Genomic DNA, 20023 nt, shown 5'->3' with positions numbered 1-20023 from the left:
CCTGCAAGCGCAAATATTATTCTAACATATTTTAAGCGGTGAAAAAATGTAAATCCACCATAAATACACATTTTACTGCAAATGTTGACATAAAGCCTAAAAATTTTAATTAAACACTTCCGTTTAAAGGCTGCTCATTCAATATTAGTCCTCGACATGAATGCATAATCAAAGCGAGGCCGAAAATTATTTATGGATTTATTCGATTGCCCGAAACGTGGGCACTTCCTGTAACAAATTATCGTTATTGGCCAACGATTCTTGCTTTAAAGCTACAAATAAAAAATCTCCGGAGCGGTAGCGGAAATTCAATTTGGAATAAATGCGTAACTTTCGTAATTTATGCCCCTCCGTTTGCCCACTCTTAAAATACCTCCTTGTGCCCACGGCAACGGAAGCAACAATTTGACTTAGCGCCATTTGTCGTAATAAACCTAATGGAGTTAATGGCACTCGCAGCGTGTAAAATTTCCAAAAATATTTTCCCTGAATTGGCTTAGAGAAAACGACTAAGGATCCGAAACCTGAGGCAATTGCCCGGGCGTGAATTTTCCGACAGGCTGGGAGTTCTTGCCGCACAATTTGCTCGCATCATTTTATAATTTTATTGGATTACGCAAGAGTTGGGCGAGGTCTCTTTAATTTGGTATTTTTGTGTTTCGGTAATTAAATATATCCCCCCACAGAATTTTCGACAAAAAGTATGCTGCGCATTAAGCGAAAACGGCACGTTTTTCAGTATTTGCCAAACACTCGAGTTTCGGAAACCTTTTTGCGGACTGCGGTCGCAAACTTTCAACCACGCACCAAAATAAAAACTTTAGTTTCAGTCATATTTATTTTATTTTTATAAATTTCTTTTCCTTCCTCGACCATTTCGCATTCTTATCAGAAGAGAAAGTCCATGAGCGAGGGGAAATGCCCAAATAGTCGACGAAAAAACTTTGCCAAGAAAAATGAAACCGACCAGACGGGACATACTTCAAATGTTTTTTATTTGTGGGGCTTTTGCGGAAAATTCTTGGGATGCTGACCGCGTTTAGAATGCGATGATAATGACGTTTGTCTACGTGGGTCTGTGTATGCGGGAAGCCTGGGAAAATGCTAAATTTAATATGGAAAACTTATTAAACTGTCCTCGAGCCGAAGTCGTTTTCATCTCTTTTCCCTCGATTATGCCCAAATAAATTGGAACTTGTTTTGCCAAAGTTTTCGGCTCGCTGAGTTTATTGCTCAGCCTGGGAAATTAGAAAAAGGCGAATAGAAAAATCTCCAGAGCAGCAATTTTGTTAAATCCCCATGTTGTTTATTTGTGTGCCCATTTTGCGTTTGTCTTCGGGATTAAATTCAATTAGGATGTACTTACGCACAATTCCCATTTTGGTGGAAAATTGTGTTCTAAGAAAAGACTCTTCAACTCTTAAGAATTTAGCAAGGCTTTAAGCCCTTCATTCGAGAGAAGTCGTCGGCACATTTTAAGGCTAATGATTCTAGCAATATATATTCAATTTGTTTCTATTATTCTTAAACGTTGAGTAAGTACAGCTTTTAGGATTGTTAACTTATTTGTTAGAGTCTAAGAACTATTATTGATTAAGTGTGGCAAATATATTAACATTCAATTTAAAATAATAAAATACATTTTATATTTTAATCAAATTAGTATTTTAAAATATTTTTCAAACTTAATCAATAATAGTACTCAGATTCAAGCAAGAAGGTTAACTGAAAATCAAGAGAAAGAATTTTTTTAATTTTACTAAATATATCTTGTTTACTCAAAGAAGTTGCTAACCTTTTCTAATTCTCATTACCATTTGTAGTACAAATGAGAGATTTTGTAGACTTAATTCAGCTGTCTCTGGGATTTAATCAATTAAGCCTTGCTTTAAGCAGAGCCTCCATTTCGTCGGAATTATCTATGCTCGGAATAATTTTCGCTATTTTTAACAATCGCCCTGAGGCGCAGCTTGGTCTCGGCGGAATGGAATGGTCGGACACTTCAAGCCAAGTACGTAAGTAGTCTCTTTGGCCCATTTCGGAGCGAGGCTGGGCAAACAGGCAAGACATGTGCCAAAAAGTTTCACAATAAGCCCGCGGCCCATGGCAGATAGTCAAAGAAGCTGGCCTGCGAGACAAGGGCGGGGGCGGAAGAGTCTGCCGAGGGGGCGTGGTCGAAGTGAGTGGCTGACGGTCGAGATGGAGTGCAGAAGCGCAGTTTATGCACAAATTCATTCGCATTCAGGCGGGTTCTGTGGGCTTCGGCCCTGACAAACCGAGAATGCGGCAGCAGAAAGACGTTGGCATAAATAAAAAATAAGAGCCGGAATGTTGTGCGATTGTGTGGGCCTTAAGTTGTCTGACTGTTTTCCTGTCTGGTTCCCCACAGCAAGGCAAAGAAAAAGTATCTGCAAGAGCGAGAAACGAGTAGGTTGCCTTGGCGACAGCCTGCGATAATTTGTAGGCACGCCCGAATATCCTTGGGATCCGCTTTTCATGTTAAGGCTACCCGGGAGCAGCATGAAATATTTAAGTGAATTTTATTCCCGCAATTTATTCGCAACTAATGCGATGCCTGGCTGCTGAATCCGGTCATATATCAGGGGGCATAAACATGTTCTTTTGTGTGATTTGGCTACTTTCGGTCGATGGCAACCGTTGGCAATTTATCAGACTTATTTTCATACTTTAATTGCGGGCTATTAAAAAGTTGTTGCACCGCGCTCGCCGCAAGCTGTTGTCGCATCCAAAAGGCCATGTCCCCGAGCTGTTCATCTTTTTTGCAGTTGCAGTTCCAGTTTGTTTTATGGCCAACTACTATGACCATAAAAATTCGCTTAGCGCCGGGCTGAAGTTGCCAAAAATATAATACGAAATAATAACTTTCCGCTGGGCGGAGGGAGTGTCTCTTTTGTTTTGGATCGCTGTTTGAGTTGTTTTCAAATTCATTATTTCTGTTTGGGTTGTTGTGGAAGTTCTGTCTCCGTCTGCTGAGCAATTTCGGGTTTGCCATCGCCTTTCTCTAAATTTTTGCGAAAGCATAGGCGAAGCTCCAAGGACCCTAACCAAGGGGAAATCAGCGGGAAGATGAAAGCCTTTCCCGGGAAATGTTTACTTACTCCACGCGTCCAAACAGCACTCCCCATTTGCCTATCAATCCAATCATCTTAATTACAAATCAATATGCCCATTTAACTGTAGAGTAGCAGAGGTCCGAGGCCAAGACGGCTTCGCAGCAACACAAAGCTATCTCTGCGAGGCAATCAGTAACAAATCCATAAGCATGACAAAGCCATAAAACCAAGCCAAGTCGGTGGGACAAGGGCACAGATAACCATAACCATGGACGGTCCCCTGCCCCGCCCCTGGAAAGTGACCCCTCCTCGGACTCAAATGAACCCTGAGTCAAGAGGATGCCGCCTGCTTAGCAGAAGGACACGAGCTAAACTTGTCTGGCGGTGTTTTTGTTTTGGCTTTCAGCGCCTTTTATATTTTTGGGTGCACTCGGAAAAATTATAACCGGAAAATTTGGATTGTTTTGTATAAAAAGATCTTCTTTTTTCTTAGTAACATAAAAAATAAAAATAAATAAAAAAATTGTTAAAATAGAAGTCTATTTATAAGAGTACATAATTTTGTCTGCATTTTATTTATATACATTTTTCTGTCTACGAATTTAAGAACACATTTTTAAATGTATTTAATATATATGAAAACCGTAGTTTAAGAATATTTCATAGGCATTTCCTGTTTCATATTTCATTGTGTATAACGTCTTTCCATTTCTTCTACCATGGAATAATTTAAAATGCTACTGGATTTTTTTCCCAATGTACATATTTAGCCATTTCTGTTGCTTCAATACTATTATTTCCCATTGGCAGCTGCAAACTTGCGAATTGTTTTGGCCAAAAAGCCAAAAACAAGCGCCGTCAGCCGCCTGTGATGAACTGAACTCAACAAACCAGTGGCACAAACTTTTCAGCATTATTGTTCCATTATTGGACGGACACAATATGGGAGCGAAATCGGAGGGAAAAGGGGACTGGAGTACATTATGGAAACTCATTAGATGCCAACTCATGCTGGGTCTATTCCGGCCGGACCGCGGGCGTTTAATTTAAATGCGCTGTAGAGTATGTAATTGGAATCGCCATTTGGGCATCGAGGAGGGCTAATACTTACGTGGGCAAACGGTCCCGTCGCGCTGTTGTGGCCGAATACGTACATATAATTGCGCCGATTGACATCCGCGTGGAACATCCCCGTCTGCAGCAGCGGACCCACCACTCGGGCATCGGACAGAATGTCCAGGACCACGTCACGATGCTCCAAATTAGTGGCCTTAATAGGATTGTTGTACATGTCCTGGTATCTGCGGAGAGAGGAGAAGAGGGGCGGGGAGACCATAAGTGTGGGGCCGATACAAGCGGAACATCATCGCAACGTGGCGTATGCGTAATGTGCATTGTTAACATTTGGTGGCTCACTGTGGTTATGGGCGCGCGTGTGTTACCCGTTTTGTGTATTTACTCTCGGTGCGTAAAGCTTAATTACGCGGTTGGCTTTTGTGAGGAGCACCCCCGGTGGGACACTCCCAGCCAGCAATGCCCAACAATAGCAGACTAATGCCGAGAATCGCGAATAAACCAAGAACCCGCGCTGATTGCAATTGATTTTTGTGCAAGATTTGCACCCCCATCCCGGAACAATTAACTGAAAGCCGGACGTACTTGTTGACCTGGTCATTTTCACATGTTACCTAAAAGTATATCTACTTTCTGCAGATTTAAAACCTTTAAATTTCAGATAAATCATTTAAAACTGGAATACAATGTAATTTGTCAACACACTTAACAGCTTTATTTTTTTACTCCCCAGCTCAGCCATTTAAAAATTTAAATCACAAAGTGCAGCACCATTTTTAAAATGGCCCGCAATTACCAGAACTGAATTATTTATATTCCGTATTATTCTCATTCTTCTGATTGCAATACATACTTAACCAACAATATCGAGTTTGAAAAGAGAAAATTGAAGAGGAAACTTTTCCTTTGGCAAAACTTTTGTTAAGCTTTCAACGCTTCACAAATTCAGCAGTTTCGGGAATGCTTCAAATGTGTCTTTAATTTGTTGTTATACAGTTAGTTAAGTTCCAAGTTATCCATTGTATGGCTTTTACGATAATTATAACAGCTATTTTTATTAAATGGCAGTAAGTAATTAATTTGTACTACTATGTTTAACTATACACTAAAAATGTTAGAAAAGGTAGAAATACCTTAACCACCTTATCCCCGGATCAAACAATTTGAATAATTCAGGTTAAAGCAAAAAATAAAGTTTAAAAAAAGAACTAAATAAGTTTAAGGAAAAAATACTTTCAAAAAAGTATGTAAATCTGTTTTCAGAACTCTTTATGCAAAATCGCTCCCACTTTTTCTTAAAAAATTTGCTACTCTCCCATCTCGCATTAGATAAATAGGCACGTCTCTGGTTAAGTCCAACACAGCTTGAAATTATTGTGGCGCAGCGGGAAAGACTCGGAGCCTGGGAAAAAATACAGAAATCCCTCTGTGCCGCCTTCTGTTCATGTCAAGCACAACACTTGGCCTTTTGCTAGCAGCTGTTGAAGCAGGTACAACATGCCACAGGACACACGAACAACACAATCACACTCACAACGGAGTGTGTGTGCGCCGAGTTTTTCAACGTCTTGACTTGGCCTAATGTACAAATAAATAGAGCCATATTTTCCACATTTTCGTACGGGTTGTACTTAGTTTCCTTTGCTGCCCGGCTTGTCTGTTTGTGCTTTGTGTGCCATGTTATGCATTTTATTGTCGGCTACTTAAGTTATGCACTTTGACCTCCATTCAGACAGCACAGTCGACCCCCGTGAAGAAGCCTCGAGGAGGAAAAGTCAGCGCACGGCGGGGCGTACGGTGCCACTCATGAGTGTATGGCCCAAGGTGGCTAACAAGACGCCTTTCGTTTGCTCTACTTGCTGCTGTGTGTGCAGGACTCAAAGGACACACCTACAGCAAAGGGCAAAACGCTGTGCCAATATTTGGAAGACTAATGTTACGAATTCGCTTTTTCAAAGCTTCTATCTGAGTAAACAAATATGCATCACATATCCATATACTTATATCTATAATACGAAAAAACAATACATCCCGTTTTTAATTTCTTAACATTTTTGTAATTTCTATTCTTTTGACCGCACTTGTATATTTTCCCATCGTTGGAGACACATGTTTGCATTGGAATCGTAGCAAGAATAAGAATCGAAGCAGCTCAGCTTCGCTTTATATTTATTTGCGGTTTCTATTGTGAAATCCCATATAGTTGAGCAGACGCTGGGAGCATTCTGCTGGCAGTCTACGATGCGTATGCGCAATAAATAAAGTGTGAGCTCCAGAAATGGAGGCAACATCTTCTTCTGTTTATTGAGTGTACAATCGTTTGCTTAAATTTCGAAAATCTACATGTGCTAAGGATCCCGCAGCAGCTCAAAACTTTGATCTTATTACGCTCCGCTCAGAGGCATTATTATAAGCTCATCGAAAAGACCGCACCAACCATCGCCTTAATTAAAAATGCATGCAAGCCACGATTATTCCGTTTGAGGAGGGCGGACAAACTTTTTAGCCGTCCATTGAGGAAGCCATAAAAATGTGTCATTGCAAATATAATTTGGAAATCAAGCGAAACGCGTTGCAAAAACAAACAAAAAGTCGAGCAAACAAATTCCGAATGCCACCAGACCAGCACAAATGCTTAATTAAAAGTTGGACGAATGTGCATTGGGGAAATCCCATGAAAAACATGGAATATCCCAAAAGTGCGGTGCTGTTGGAGAGAATATAAGATTAAAGTGCGCCACAAGCAAACAATAAGTGGAACCATTCCGAGACTAAAGCCTGTGGAAAGTTTCCTGAATGCGACCAGTGCCACCGACAATATAATTAAATATAGGTGTACGTGTGTGTATTTAGACGACAGTTTTACGTAAAACATACACGCACCGCAAAACGACCCACAAAAGCGGCCAAACACACGAAAACACTCAAAAGTAACCGCAGAACTCTCGAAACACCAATACACAGGCACTCGCACACACACAAACGCCCCCGACAAAATGGCCACCGGAAATATGCACAACAAACACTCGAAAGTATGCAGTGGAAAGCACAGCCAGCAAAACCAGAAACAAATAGCAGGTGAAAAGGGGCTAACAAAGGCGCTGGGCGTCATTTGCTTTGTGCCGGTGCCACGCCCACCTGGGCCCCAGCCCTCCTCTTTTGCACACCTTGGGTGGAGACCAAGGAATGACCATTCTGGGAACACTCAAAAGAGCGATACAATTTGGCATCACATTCCAAATTCAATTTTTTTGTACACATGTTATTTCAAAGATGAAAAAATTTGTACCTATTATTAAGATGTCATGGGCTGGTTTTTAAGTCTTTTTTTTTAATTTATAGAAATCTATCTAAAAACATTATCTCTACTAAAAACATTTAAAAATAAATTCTTAATATATTTAATAATATGGATCTGTAAAGTTTTTTAATAATCTAAAAAGTAATTTAAATTTTAAAAATAATTGTCTGTGGACTTGTGATTATATTACGAGTAAAAATAAACTCTTGAAATGCTAGGATGCTAAATAAACAAATATCTTGTATGACAAATTTACTTATTCTTCATTGCGGCATATTATATTGGTTCCTATCAAGGGAATATGATATGATATCAATTAAAGTAGCACTTCTACATTAATTGTTGCAATGATTTTGCTCAATGAGAGCCTTTTAGTCCTGAAAAAGGCACAATCTCCACAGGCTTACGAATTAAAATAAACGAGCAAATTAGCACCCTCCGTTCTTGCGGTTCACCATTCACAGATCGTCCCTAACTTGGTTGCACTGTGTAGGTTGCTGACTTCCGCTGCTCGTTTCTGGAGCGTGAAGCAACACTCACATTTAATTTCCGAAGAGCGTATGTGACACTTTAAATATTTCCGCACTCAAACAAACACTTCTCCGCCAGAAACACACACTCGCAAACACAGGCGGAGTCGGGTGCGAAAGCGGATGCGGAGGCACATACACAGATACAGATACAGATACAGCCTGGCACAGACGGAGGTGTTTGCCGTACTTCAGGCTGGAGTGTCTGGGGTCTGGGTGCAGAATTTTTGCAGTGCCCTAGATTTTTGGCAGCTGCAGAGCTGTAATGAATTTGTTGAGGAGTTTGCTAATGAAGTACGACGCTTCCTTCAAATAAAATGCAATTTGATTTGAAATTGCATTAGGGGAAATTGCTGGGAATGCTCCTGATGGCATTCAAACGAGGGGACAAACGTTCGGTCTTTAAATCTGAATCTACCCCTGGCGAGAAAAGTTGAGTCGACTTTAAGTGGAGCCAGACCTCAAACATTTAAGCCCCATCTCGAATCACAGTTTGCCCTGTGGCCTGGGAAAAAAGGGAAAAATCAAATCCATTTAATCACCCAGAACCCTCGCACCCGATACACCCCTAAACAAAACAAGCAAAGCGAAACAACTCGCATCTCATATATTCCCGTGCGCATATAGACACGGATGCGGACCACTAACTGGCGTTAATGCCCGACCTCTGCGGGGAATAGTGTGGGTTCATGAACCCCACTTAACGTGGCTGTGGAGGGTCGCCCATCAAGTGCTCAACCGCTGCCAGGCTAAACAGCCAAGACACTGGAGGATGTGGATGTGCCCTCGAACCCACACCACGACCTCCAATCAGCGCCTTAATGATAGAGCGAGTGTGCCGCTGAACAGAGACGGGAAAGGATGCCAGTCTGTATCTAGGCACACGACATGGCATCATTCAATAAATATTCAAAGGCCACATAAAAGAGGTACATGCACATTAAGTTTATTACCCCATAAAGTGGGTACGGATATTTAAATTATTGATTAAAGCTGCTTTAGTTTATATAAAAGTCATCAAGTACGACGTAATCGGATTACTTAAAGCTAATAATATTTTTGATTTAATATATTTTGATTTTAAAATACCTAGACCTCTTTAATTCAAAAAGTATATATTATAATAATTTGTATTTGATAGCTAAAACGTTGGCTTAAAGAGTAATCTCCATTTTAGGCCAAAAGCGCAGGCATTTAGCTTTTTGCATTTATTCTCCAAAACAATGCTTATAGCATCGCCACAAATAGTTTTATTTCCATATTGACAATGCCGCTCCCAAAAACATTTAACTTTCCGTACACAAACTTACCACTAATGCACTGGTCGACATGACATGGCAATTGTTGAATTCAACAATTCACAGCATTCGGTAATATGCCAGATTTCAATTATTTATTGCGCCCGCGTGGGCTTACAACAGTTTCTGGTCAGTGCGGAATATAATATAATATATTGCGTATACGCCCCGTTCTGCCCAAAAAGCGTTTACCGAAATTGCTTTGCCGCATACTGCGGCCGCTCTGTGCGCTAGTATGGGTGGCCGCATGTTTGCTGTGGATAAGCACGTGTATACACACACGCCAGAGGCCCCCCTCCCCCACACACACACACAGAGAGCCCTCAGCGCTGACAAACGATTATGAATAACTGCAACACGCCGGGGAAATGCGACCACTCATGATGGCGGGCGGACGGGAAAGTATCTCGGCGAGTGCCGCTGGGCGCGTGTGTGCGAATATTTATGCCGCTCACAATGCAATAAGCACCATTTTATTACACTTCAACTTCTACACTGAGCAGCAAAGTTGAGACGCGTTGCGTAAGTAGCGGAAGCAATAAGTTCTCTGTGTGTCTAACGCTCGGAAGTGTGGAGGAAAAGATTTGAATGTTCAACTTGGCCTTTTGCATATTTTAAGAAATGTCGGAAATGTAACAAAATATATTTTAGCTTCTATATCTTTCTGATTCGGAAATGTGAAAAATTAAAGTAAAGACCTATGAAACGTTTTCTATCAGCTTTGCTTTTTCTTATGAAATAAAACTGTTTAGATCAAACAATTTCAATGAAATTCAAATCATATTTATAATATTGGTTAAACTGCATATATAAGTAACTAACATTGAAATGAAGTTATGAAGACTATGACAATTTACAATTTAAAATAGCTGGCAGAATTTTCCTCTTTAACGAATTTAAACGATTTACGTCAATCTTTACTCTTAAAATACCTGAAACCTTACAAAAAGACTGAAGAGGCTTTGAACTTCATGAATGAAATTTCCCCTCAAAATGCTGGCAATTTCCATATTTACCCGGCAAAGAAAAACACTGAAATATGCAAAGTAAATAATTGCTTGGGTTTGAGAGCGGTGCTCCGGCCGGTTGCATAATCGAAAGTTCTTCAAAATGCATGTCAGCGGCAGATTGCCCCGCATCGGGGGCGTGGCCAGCGGGGGCGGGCTGCAGGAGAACATGAGCATGTGGGCCAGGCCGTCACAGGATGGCCCAAAACAATCGCTGAGCCGGATTGAGTTTGAGCTCGCGTACACACAAGGGGAGTGGCAAAAAGCACGCATGTAATTTATGATGTTTCAGCGTGTAAACAACACGTTCCGAGCCGTCGAAAAAAAGAAAGTAGAAAGTGGAAAGCGGAAAGCAGGGGGAACGTACATCTGCACTAGCTGCAGCAGCGTGTAATTTACGAGGGAAGTTTGGCAAATAAAACGGGAGCAACTGGTTCAAGATGCTGCTGCTGGCGAATATATGGATATGGATATGGAACGAGAGCAGCTGGAAACCGAATGCATATTTAGCCGGCATATTTAGCCAGCTTATTAAAGCGCAAAGCGTACGGGGTAACAGCAGACAATGCCATTTAAAAGTTTATGGCTTTTGCATCGCCCACCCACGCATCCCTCCCCCCAAGGACACGCCCACATCATTGTCCTCGCCATAAGCGTTCCATAATCGGTGTTGGAAAGTCAGCTATCAAAGTTTGGAGTACGGAAGTTGTTTTGGCCATAAACGAGTTTTAAATTAAATGCGTAACAGGTTTTTTTTAATTGAAAAATTTACAGGATATTCAACAAATTTACTTGGTTAGCGACCTCTTAATGGCTAAGTTTAGCTACGGTCTATAAACCTCTTTTTAATGGTTAAAAAGATAACAGTTACAAATTTTTTAAGAAGCAAGCAATTTATAAATTCTTGTTATAAGCAAATTTTTTATATTCTTTGCTTGTGTGTCATTTGTTTCCGGGAAGTGCCTAGCCCTTAATTTGTCACTACTTTAATTCCCATGTTCATATGATAATAACTCATACACGTTTTTAATCCTTTAAAAAGACCATTACACATAATTTAGTATGAAAAGTTTACATAGATAGGAGCCTTATCTCAGCACCCCTTTTATAACAACTGCTGCCAGCACTGGCCATAATGTATGCGACTTCCTGTGGCACTGCCCGCGGACCATAAATTCAGCATCCCGAACTCGGGGACAGGCGCCGCCTGTCGCCTAGGATCACCGGGCTGACCCTAGCGCTTCCCTGCATATTTTTGTAAATAATATTATAATAAATAAGTTTATGCTATTAAGCGTCTGCTGGCGGACCCCCGGCATTGTGGCCCTCTCCCACGGGCATTGTTATCTACAGGACGCGTGTCTGCGCGGTTTCATTGCGGAGTAAACAACTTTTGTGGCCAGCCGGGTAATTAAGGAGCCCGCTCTGCGTTGCGGTTTATAAATGGCTGAAATTAAAACGACAATATAAAGCTGTCAGCGACGCTTTGAGTTGGGTCAATTGTGTCTCGGGCGGATAAGCCTGGGATTAAGCGACTAAGCAACAGTTTACAAACCGGGAAGACGACGGGGAATAAGCCGGCGATGGGCCACAATAAAACGCAACAAAAGTGAGGCGACAGGGATTTCTTGGGTACAAATGAATATTCAATTCAATTACACAGCAGATGTATTTGATTTGATTTCCTCATCTCACAATCGGTAAACAAATTAAACTCTCAGGGAATTCAATTTGATTGAATAATATCACAGAAGGAATTCCTTTGGGAGTCCACACCTGCAATTTTCCCTTTTCCATGGCAATCAAAGAAATATCTTGAGATGAAATAAAAATTAAGCCAGCTTAAACATTCTTGCCTTTATTTCTGCTCTTGTAAACGGTGCAAGTGAAAATTCATAGACTTAAATTCCCACCGGAAGTCTGCTGTGGCCCGAGGACAAGATACGGATACAGCACTAAATAATTGCCTTTTCACTCCGACAGATTTTCCCTACTAGCCCCAGAAATAACCAGAAACTGCTAGACATTTTCGATGGGGCCATAAATCTCAACCGGCTGAGCGAATGTGTGTCAGCTTAGCGTTTAAAAGAACAAGCAGAATGCTACGGTAATGCCAAAATAGCCAATTTCATGGCTAGTGTAAATCAAACACACCTGCAATTAGGCCCTCACATACACGAACACCCACCTGGAGGTTCGCCTGAGGAGCGGACAAAGCCATTTAGGCAACGGCCCCAGAAACAATTTCTGGCAATTGCCGGGCAACTCATTAACATGCTGCACTGAACCTACACTGGGAAAAAAAAACTAAGTGCAGGCAGTGAAAATCTAAGCCAAAAATGTAGGGAAGTTCGAACTATTTTATAAATTAAAGCCAATTTCTTTATTTTGACATTAGGTTTAATTTCTGATTTTCGAAAATTATAGTTTCCTAATATCATGTTAGGTTTATCATGTCACACATTGAGAAACAGAATTCGTTTATCCGAACAATTTATCTTTAAGTTAACTTTCTCTGAATGATAACAAACTTAAACCTTAACTTGACATTGAGAAATAGGCACTTGGTAAATAAAATATTCATGGCAGCGTGTAAAATGGGTCACCGGAAATCATTATTGAACTGAGTAATTCTTATTATTTTTCTGATGGCAGTCATTTTCAGAACTTTAGTAAGAATGTCCTGAATATTTTATGAACTTGCTTACTCTAAGACCCATTATCTTTTGTAGCACTACCGGAGTTGTAGGCCCATTATCATTTGTGGCACTACTGATATTGTAGTTCCCTAAAAGTACTGAAGTTTTCCAATAAAATCAAAAATGTATAAAACCGATGCCACAACATTTTTTAACCTGTATGTTTGCTACCGGCTCTCTCGGTTCTTAAGCCATTGTCTGTTGTTGTTTGACGTTGGAGTAGCTAATTTTTAGGGACCACAGGTGGATAGGGGGTGCAGGGATATTCCCCACCGCTGTTGTAGTATCTGTAACTGTATCTGACCAGCCATTAAACGCAGCCATGGAAACACGCCTCGGGCATGCTAAAAGGGGTCGGATAACAGGTCTCACCTCTGGACCCCTTCCCCCCTGAAAAACTGTGGGACATGGGGAGAGCCGGTCATAAACCAAAAACTGTTGAAAGTGGCGCAATGCCTAAAAGTTTCCAACGCTGGCTAAAACTTGCGACACTGCAGCAGATAAAATGGCCTAACAGGAGGGGATATGCACATAGAAAAAGGTGCATTCGAGGGTCCTTCGCATTGCCACTTTGAGTTGCTTTGAGTTGGTCCAAAATGAAATCGAGGCACGCCGGCGGAAGCAATTGTGTGCGCTTTAAGGCGCCTCAAAGGAGGATTATGGGAAATCATAAGCGGGCTGCTGCAAAATGAAACGCAATCAGCTCAAGAGATTGCCGGGAAGTCATAAATATGTATGAACGAGAATAATATTACTTGTACGCTGTGTCAGGGCAATTTCAGATTAAGGCCCCTAGTTGAATACGCCCGATGAAATAAATTAAAAGAAGACCCGCGTACATCTTTGAGATTACGTTCTATTACACTGTTAACAAAGTTATGTTTCGGTAATTATACGTATATTATTTAAATACATTTTTGTAAATTAAATAGATTAAACTACGAGTATCTTTCTTTATTTCTTTGAAATCACCTTAAATGTTATTTAAGGTATCTAAAAGTATGCTGTGAATAATGTATGGTCTTGTTTCTCATTGATTTCATTATTTTTCTGAGCTAAAAATATATTGTTGCATACTTTAAGACACCTTAAATGTGTATGGCAATCCCGTAGATATATAGATAATTAATAAGTGGACTTTACTTATTGTTTTAACTTCATTTTTAAGGGAATTTTAACACTAAAAAGTGTATTTTAAATGTCCTAGGTGATTTAGGTCCTATTTTTCGCAAGTGTAGGCCCAGAATTTACCGCCCTCTTTAAATAATTCGATTGAAGTGGGCCCCAAGGATCTGCGGGCGTCCTGCGGAGATGCAGTCAAAGGTGTCAAAGGTGTCGTGTCGAGCATCTGAACAACAGACAAGTGCAAGGATCCGCGGGCTGAAGGCCCGGAATGCGGCACTCCGCCCATCCTTCAACTTGAGAGACACTCGGAGTCGAAAAAGTCAGGAGTGGAAATGAATTGAAACGAAACAAAAGCACGGCCGTCCGTCAATGACTGCCTCCGTCCGCCTTTCCGCCGTCCGAGGGTCCGAATGCTGTTTGGGCTGCCATTTAATTCAATGACGGACAACAAAGCACTGCCACTGGGATGCAGTTAACAGAGCAGTGAGAAAAGCGCCAAATATGTGCAAGCAAAGCCTGAAAGGCTGCCACGCCCACCCAACACCCAGGGAAAACTAGCCCGCCCACCTCCCCCGCCAACGTCATACAAAACAATTTCCCCTGGAGAGTTTCCATGTTCAGTTATTCGTATGTGAAAAAGCGCATCTGTTGTTGATTGTGTGAACTTCCTTTCAATCGTTTGTTTGTCCTTCTTTTTTCTCGCAGTCGTTGTGTTTTTGTTTGTCGTTTTGTTGTTTATTCTTATGGCCGCTGTTGTTGCCTTTCAAGCCGTTACTGTTTTTGTTTTTGTTGCTGCGGGTGTTATTGCTGTTATCCGCTTCAGGCGAATGCTAGCAGCTTAGATAGTTTTGGACCACTTTCCACCACTCGAGGGGTACTTCAAGTTGGTAACGAAGTTTGCACCAAGGAGGTTTTCTATGGTTCTCAAAGTGGCTGTATAGAATGGAATTAAAAAGAACAAACCCCCCAAAGGAGTTCAATATTTGAATGGCAATTAAGCCGAAAAAGTATATCGTATCATCAAAACAATTCCTTTTTGTTTTCATGACTTAAAAGAATTGTTTTGTGTTTTCTATACATTCTGTAGAAGAACATAGCCTGTTTTATGCTAAAGGAAATATACAAAATGTAGAAATAAAAATATTTTTACGATCTCAACAACAAAATAAATTCTAAGCTCTACAAAATTTAAGGATTTATTTATTAACGTTTATTTTTGGAAGCTCACGATTAAATAGGCTGTTATTATTTTGTTCTGTCTTTCAGTTGAGTTTAAACTCAATTTAAAAATGTGTAAGAATCTTCCTTATTCAAATGAAATGGAACCAACAATAAACACTTCCATAAAAAGAAATGAAATATTCGTATTTGTCTCAAACCATTAAGCAAAGACCATGCATAAATTACGCATATAAATTAAGATTTATGTATCATATTCCATTTCTTCTTTTAAAAGAACAAAAGCTATATATGGTATAGTTTTTTATCCTCTTTGTTACCATGTTTTCCTACCACTCCACACAAACAAAATCCGATAGCTGTTAAGCTCCTACAAAGAAGAATTAAACCATTTATAATTCCAAATTTTAAATTGAACGATTTATACGCTCCATTTCAAGCGTATTGGATTCACCTATAAAGAGACTATTGTTTGTTGAATCTATCTAGAAAAGCACATACAACATTCGCTTTCGACCCGCAAGGATTTTCATTTCCACATGCGGCATCGTCTGGACATTCCGTTTATAATCCTTGGCGGGCATCTTTAGGAACAATTGCATCTTTTGTGCAAATAAGTTTATAGGATGCTACCGAAAAACTGAGCTCAGGACCTCAGTTTGGGACCAAGAAACGTTGACACTGAATGGGCGTGGGTGGGTGGGAATTTCCCAGGCTGCCAGGAGGTCACTGCTGTGCATTGTGCAATTTATTTATTGCACACAAAACTTTCCCTGGGAAAGGAGAGGGGAGCGGGAACTTCTGCGAAAATGAGATTGTCAGTGGCATTGTTTTCCCCAAATGAACGGAGTAATGTCGACCCGCGGGAACGTCAGCAGTTCCAAGTAATAAGTAGTCAGCTGATGACATAATAGTGCTCTCCTGCGGCACCAGGATCTGGATCGGTTGAGTTGGTCGTTTATTATAATTTATGGAGGCACTTTCAAGGAGCCTGCTCGCAATAAAATCAGCCCGAGGCACCGAAATTTTTCAGAACGAATTTCAGCTCCCGAATAAATTTCAATTTAAACTAAACCTTAAAGCTGGTTCTTCCGAATTCAGATATTTAGATACCAGTGACGTCAATACCGAAGTAAATTGCCTAAACATCATTTCTGGCGGGCGTCGCTAATCCGCGGCACTTAGTAAACAAATTGCCCCACATAAACAATTCTAATTGAGATGAACGATATGGCCGTGTACTTACACCCACAGCCATGCAAACCAGTCAATCGGATCGCTGGCAATCCGGCCACTATGTTAAATGCGGAGTAAGTTATACGGCCGCGGGCCGTGGGCTTTGGATGGCCGGGCTGGGTTCCGGATTTGCATTGCCCACCGTCATAAAATGGAGCATAAATTTCACTTACTTCTTCAGCGTGGCAGCCAATGCCAAATCGGGGCGTACATCAAAGCGGCTCTGCATATAGAAGCGCAATAAATTATCGCGTTCATTTTCACGTAATCCTTCCTCGAGTGCTAATGCGGCCAGTGTGTGATAGGATTCTGACTCCGTGATGCCGAATAATAAATCATAACTGAAAGAGACAGCGAGAGTTAGAGCGGGATGGAGCAGTCAACATGCATAGTTTGTGTTTGCCGCTGGCGGACGGAGGCTACTTCGGTGCACTGAGAAAAAGCAGGTGGCAGTGTCATTTCCTCAAGGTGTTAGAAATGGTTAGTCAGCACTTCCGTTTGGGGATTTCCTTTATAAGGATATCACTTGTGCAACGATTACCATCTATAATTCCATTATATTTGTGGCTAGTGGCGAGGGACTTTTTACTGAAAGGCAGCAATAACAGTATAAATGAATTTTGTAATCTATAATCTTTTTATTGTTCAATTTTTTGGAACTACTAAGTAAAATATTTCCAACTGGGATTTCTTTTGAATTATTTTCGCTTCCTACTTTCTATTTTTAGTTAAATTAGTTAGGTTTTTTAAAAAACTAAATGGTTAATCAACAAAAATTGGGCAGAATAAAGTACAGATTTATGAATCAGTAGTTAAGACTATTAATCTGAGCGCGGAATTTATACTCCTACAAAAACATTTGACAAAAGCAAATTTTATGAGCCGTAGTCACGTGACCGCATTAAAACATCTAAACTACTCTCTAAACTTGAAGTAACTATAAAGTGGAGTGCCTTGAGAATAAGATTGCCGTTAAAATCCAAGCATAGGTTTTGAAGTTTTTGGCACATATTAAGATGCTATTTAAGTATACTAACTTGTGGACTTATATTTCCTTGAAACTGGAAGTATAATTTCAAATACTCTACATGCTTACAATTATTTTTAAAATTCTTTTAAGGCTTGCAAGAGCGGTGCATATTACCCATTAGCCAATATATTTGTGTAACTAAGATAAAGCTTCTTTTAAATATTGCACCCTAAATCCCTTTTCGTCTATAGTTTTCTCAGTGGACCTTCAGCATGGCGGGAACAACAGCCCAATGAATTCCCATAAAACGCAGTTAAAAGCACTAAAATAAAACGAGCTCTCGTTCCTGCGGCGTAACTTGTTACGCCGCCTGATAAATGGTGCCTCTGGAACTGGAGCTCGTCTATGAAAAGTGCTCTACTCTATACTTTCAGCTCCGGTCCGGTCCGGAACGGAACGTATCCCGACCACGCCTCATTGGATCCCCTTGGGCCGCCCAGCTGGGCATTGTCTTCCTGTTGCGCCGCGGACATGGCATTAAAAGTTCCACTCAAGTTGGGCCGGAAAGTTTCGCCCGATAAAAGTAAATGCAAAGCTGCTGCAAAAGTTGCTAAATTGAATGGAGATGCCAATGGAATGGCAACTGGACACTTGCGCGTGCTCGGGCTCCACTTTTCCTGCACTTTGCGGGGACCGCACTCATTTGGGAAGGCTTTAATCCTTGGCCATCGCTGATTAAGGTGATTAAAAGCCAAAGTCGAGGGGAACCGCCACGAACAACATCTCCGGTCGAGTGAAACGTGCTTCCACCTTAATTTCCCAACTCGGCGCCCGAGTCCCTGTCTGTTTGCCGTAATTAATGGCGCTTCCTGCCAGCTATTATTCTATTTTTCCGGCGCTGCGTGTCAAACACGTTTGACTTGCAAAAGGATAACAATTAAAATCAAATTAATCACGCATTTTATTAGATTATACCGTGTTAGGTTGACTGAATGGCCAAGCAGCACGTGCCCTAATGTCCTCCGGGGAAAAGCGAGTGGCGGAAGGAAGTGAGTCCTGCCCGAGGATTTCCCACGGAGTGCGCCGTCCTGCGAGGAGTTGAGTTATTACTTGTTGCCCAACTGATTGATGGATGGGTGTAATTTACAAGGAGGCAACGGTGCCCAATCCCTCAAAGTAGCACTTTGATTCGACCCCGTCCATTATTTGTATTAGGCTTATTTAATTTGTTCAGCTGGCACACTGTGAGAAAACAAATACAAGTTCGTGGCATCCTAAGAAATCTATCCTAATAATTATTATAATAATCTAACTGATAATAGCAACATATACTGGATACTGACCATCATAAAAATCTAAGAACATCCCTATTCTAAAGGAAAAAGAAAATATTGTGTCTTTTTGTTTTGTAAAACTACGAAAATTAGTTAATTTATAATTTTCTACCAAGGTAAATACTAGCCAGACACGTACGTTATACGTACATTTCTTTACTTTGTTGAAAACAGAAATTGTTTAAACAACATTGTCTGACAACACTTTCTTTCTTTCTTTCAGTATTTTTGTCAACAAAGTCCCCCTATAAAAATAATATTACAAATGGTAATTGCTTTTCCCTATGCACATTCAATAATACTATTGCCTTTTAATGCTTCACCTTCAGTTTGACCGCAGCTGAACCCAATTCACTTCTGTAAATATCGCCTGGGGACCATCCGGAGTGGACCAAATGGAGGTCCCAATGGGTATTGAAATGGATGTTTTTTCGTTTGGATCCCATCAAGCCCAACAAGTGACATTCGAGCCGTAATTTGCTGAATGATAACTGAGCCACCGCCAACGCAAAATCGGAGTGTTAAATGGTTACCCCGGGCCTCGATTTTCACAGTCGATTTGACTTCACCTGAGGGCAAACACACGATTCGAAGGAACAAATACCAGACGTCTAATCAAGTAACGCACAATAAATAGTCCGGTGAGCTGTCTGTCCGGGCCAAATACGAAAAAAGGAATGTTTGACAGCTCCCCAAAGCACGGTTCGCCAGTAAATATCAAACGCAATGGAATTGGCAATGGTTTAGGTTTGCTTTACGTTTTGGTTAGGGAAAAAGCAATCGCAATGGATGAGGGAATGGGTAGGGAATCGGTAGGGAATGGTAGGGAATTGCTTAACAAACCGGCTGAAGTGCTCCGTATAATGCCCCATGACCTTGTACGGTTGATTTGGTATTACATGTCCATCGACAATTGGACCCAATGATGTTGAAAATTGTGTGAGCGCCGTCGGTATGTGCAAGATATCCTGGTAGCTGCAAAGAAACAAGAACGGCACCAAATGCGTTAAAAGGTCTTACAAACGAGTTGGGTATAAATGTAGCAGTAGATGGATATGTGTATATCCTGGAAGAGGGACTGCCGCTGGGATTGTAGCGGCTCAGCCGGCTGACAGCGGTCACTTTTCACTTTGATTTGAAATTTCTAATAAATTTTATGTGTGATTTGTAGCTGGACAGTCGCTCGCACGTACCAC

At 40.9% G+C, this 20023-nt stretch overlaps 1 protein-coding gene across 4 annotated transcripts in view; it reads right to left on the bottom strand.

Moving 5' to 3' along the window:
* The window catches only part of Nlg1 (Neuroligin 1), a 43714-nt gene that overhangs the window by 5403 nt on the left and 18288 nt on the right, over positions 1-20023 (bottom strand). For all 4 annotated transcript variants that reach the window (XM_036819183.3, XM_065865784.2, XM_036819182.3 and 1 more), the window contains exons 7-9: positions 19671-19802; positions 16697-16864; positions 4186-4375 (exon numbers count right to left, since the gene is read on the bottom strand). In XM_036819183.3, coding sequence (XP_036675078.3) covers positions 4186-4375; positions 16697-16864; positions 19671-19802 — 490 coding nt within the window. The remainder of the gene's footprint in view (positions 1-4185; positions 4376-16696; positions 16865-19670; positions 19803-20023) is intronic.

The sequence above is a fragment of the Drosophila suzukii genome, chromosome 3 (assembly GCF_043229965.1).
Source record: "Drosophila suzukii chromosome 3, CBGP_Dsuzu_IsoJpt1.0, whole genome shotgun sequence".
In the NCBI taxonomy this organism is placed as follows: domain Eukaryota; kingdom Metazoa; phylum Arthropoda; class Insecta; order Diptera; family Drosophilidae; genus Drosophila; species Drosophila suzukii.
This window is presented reverse-complemented; position numbering and strand designations above follow the sequence as displayed.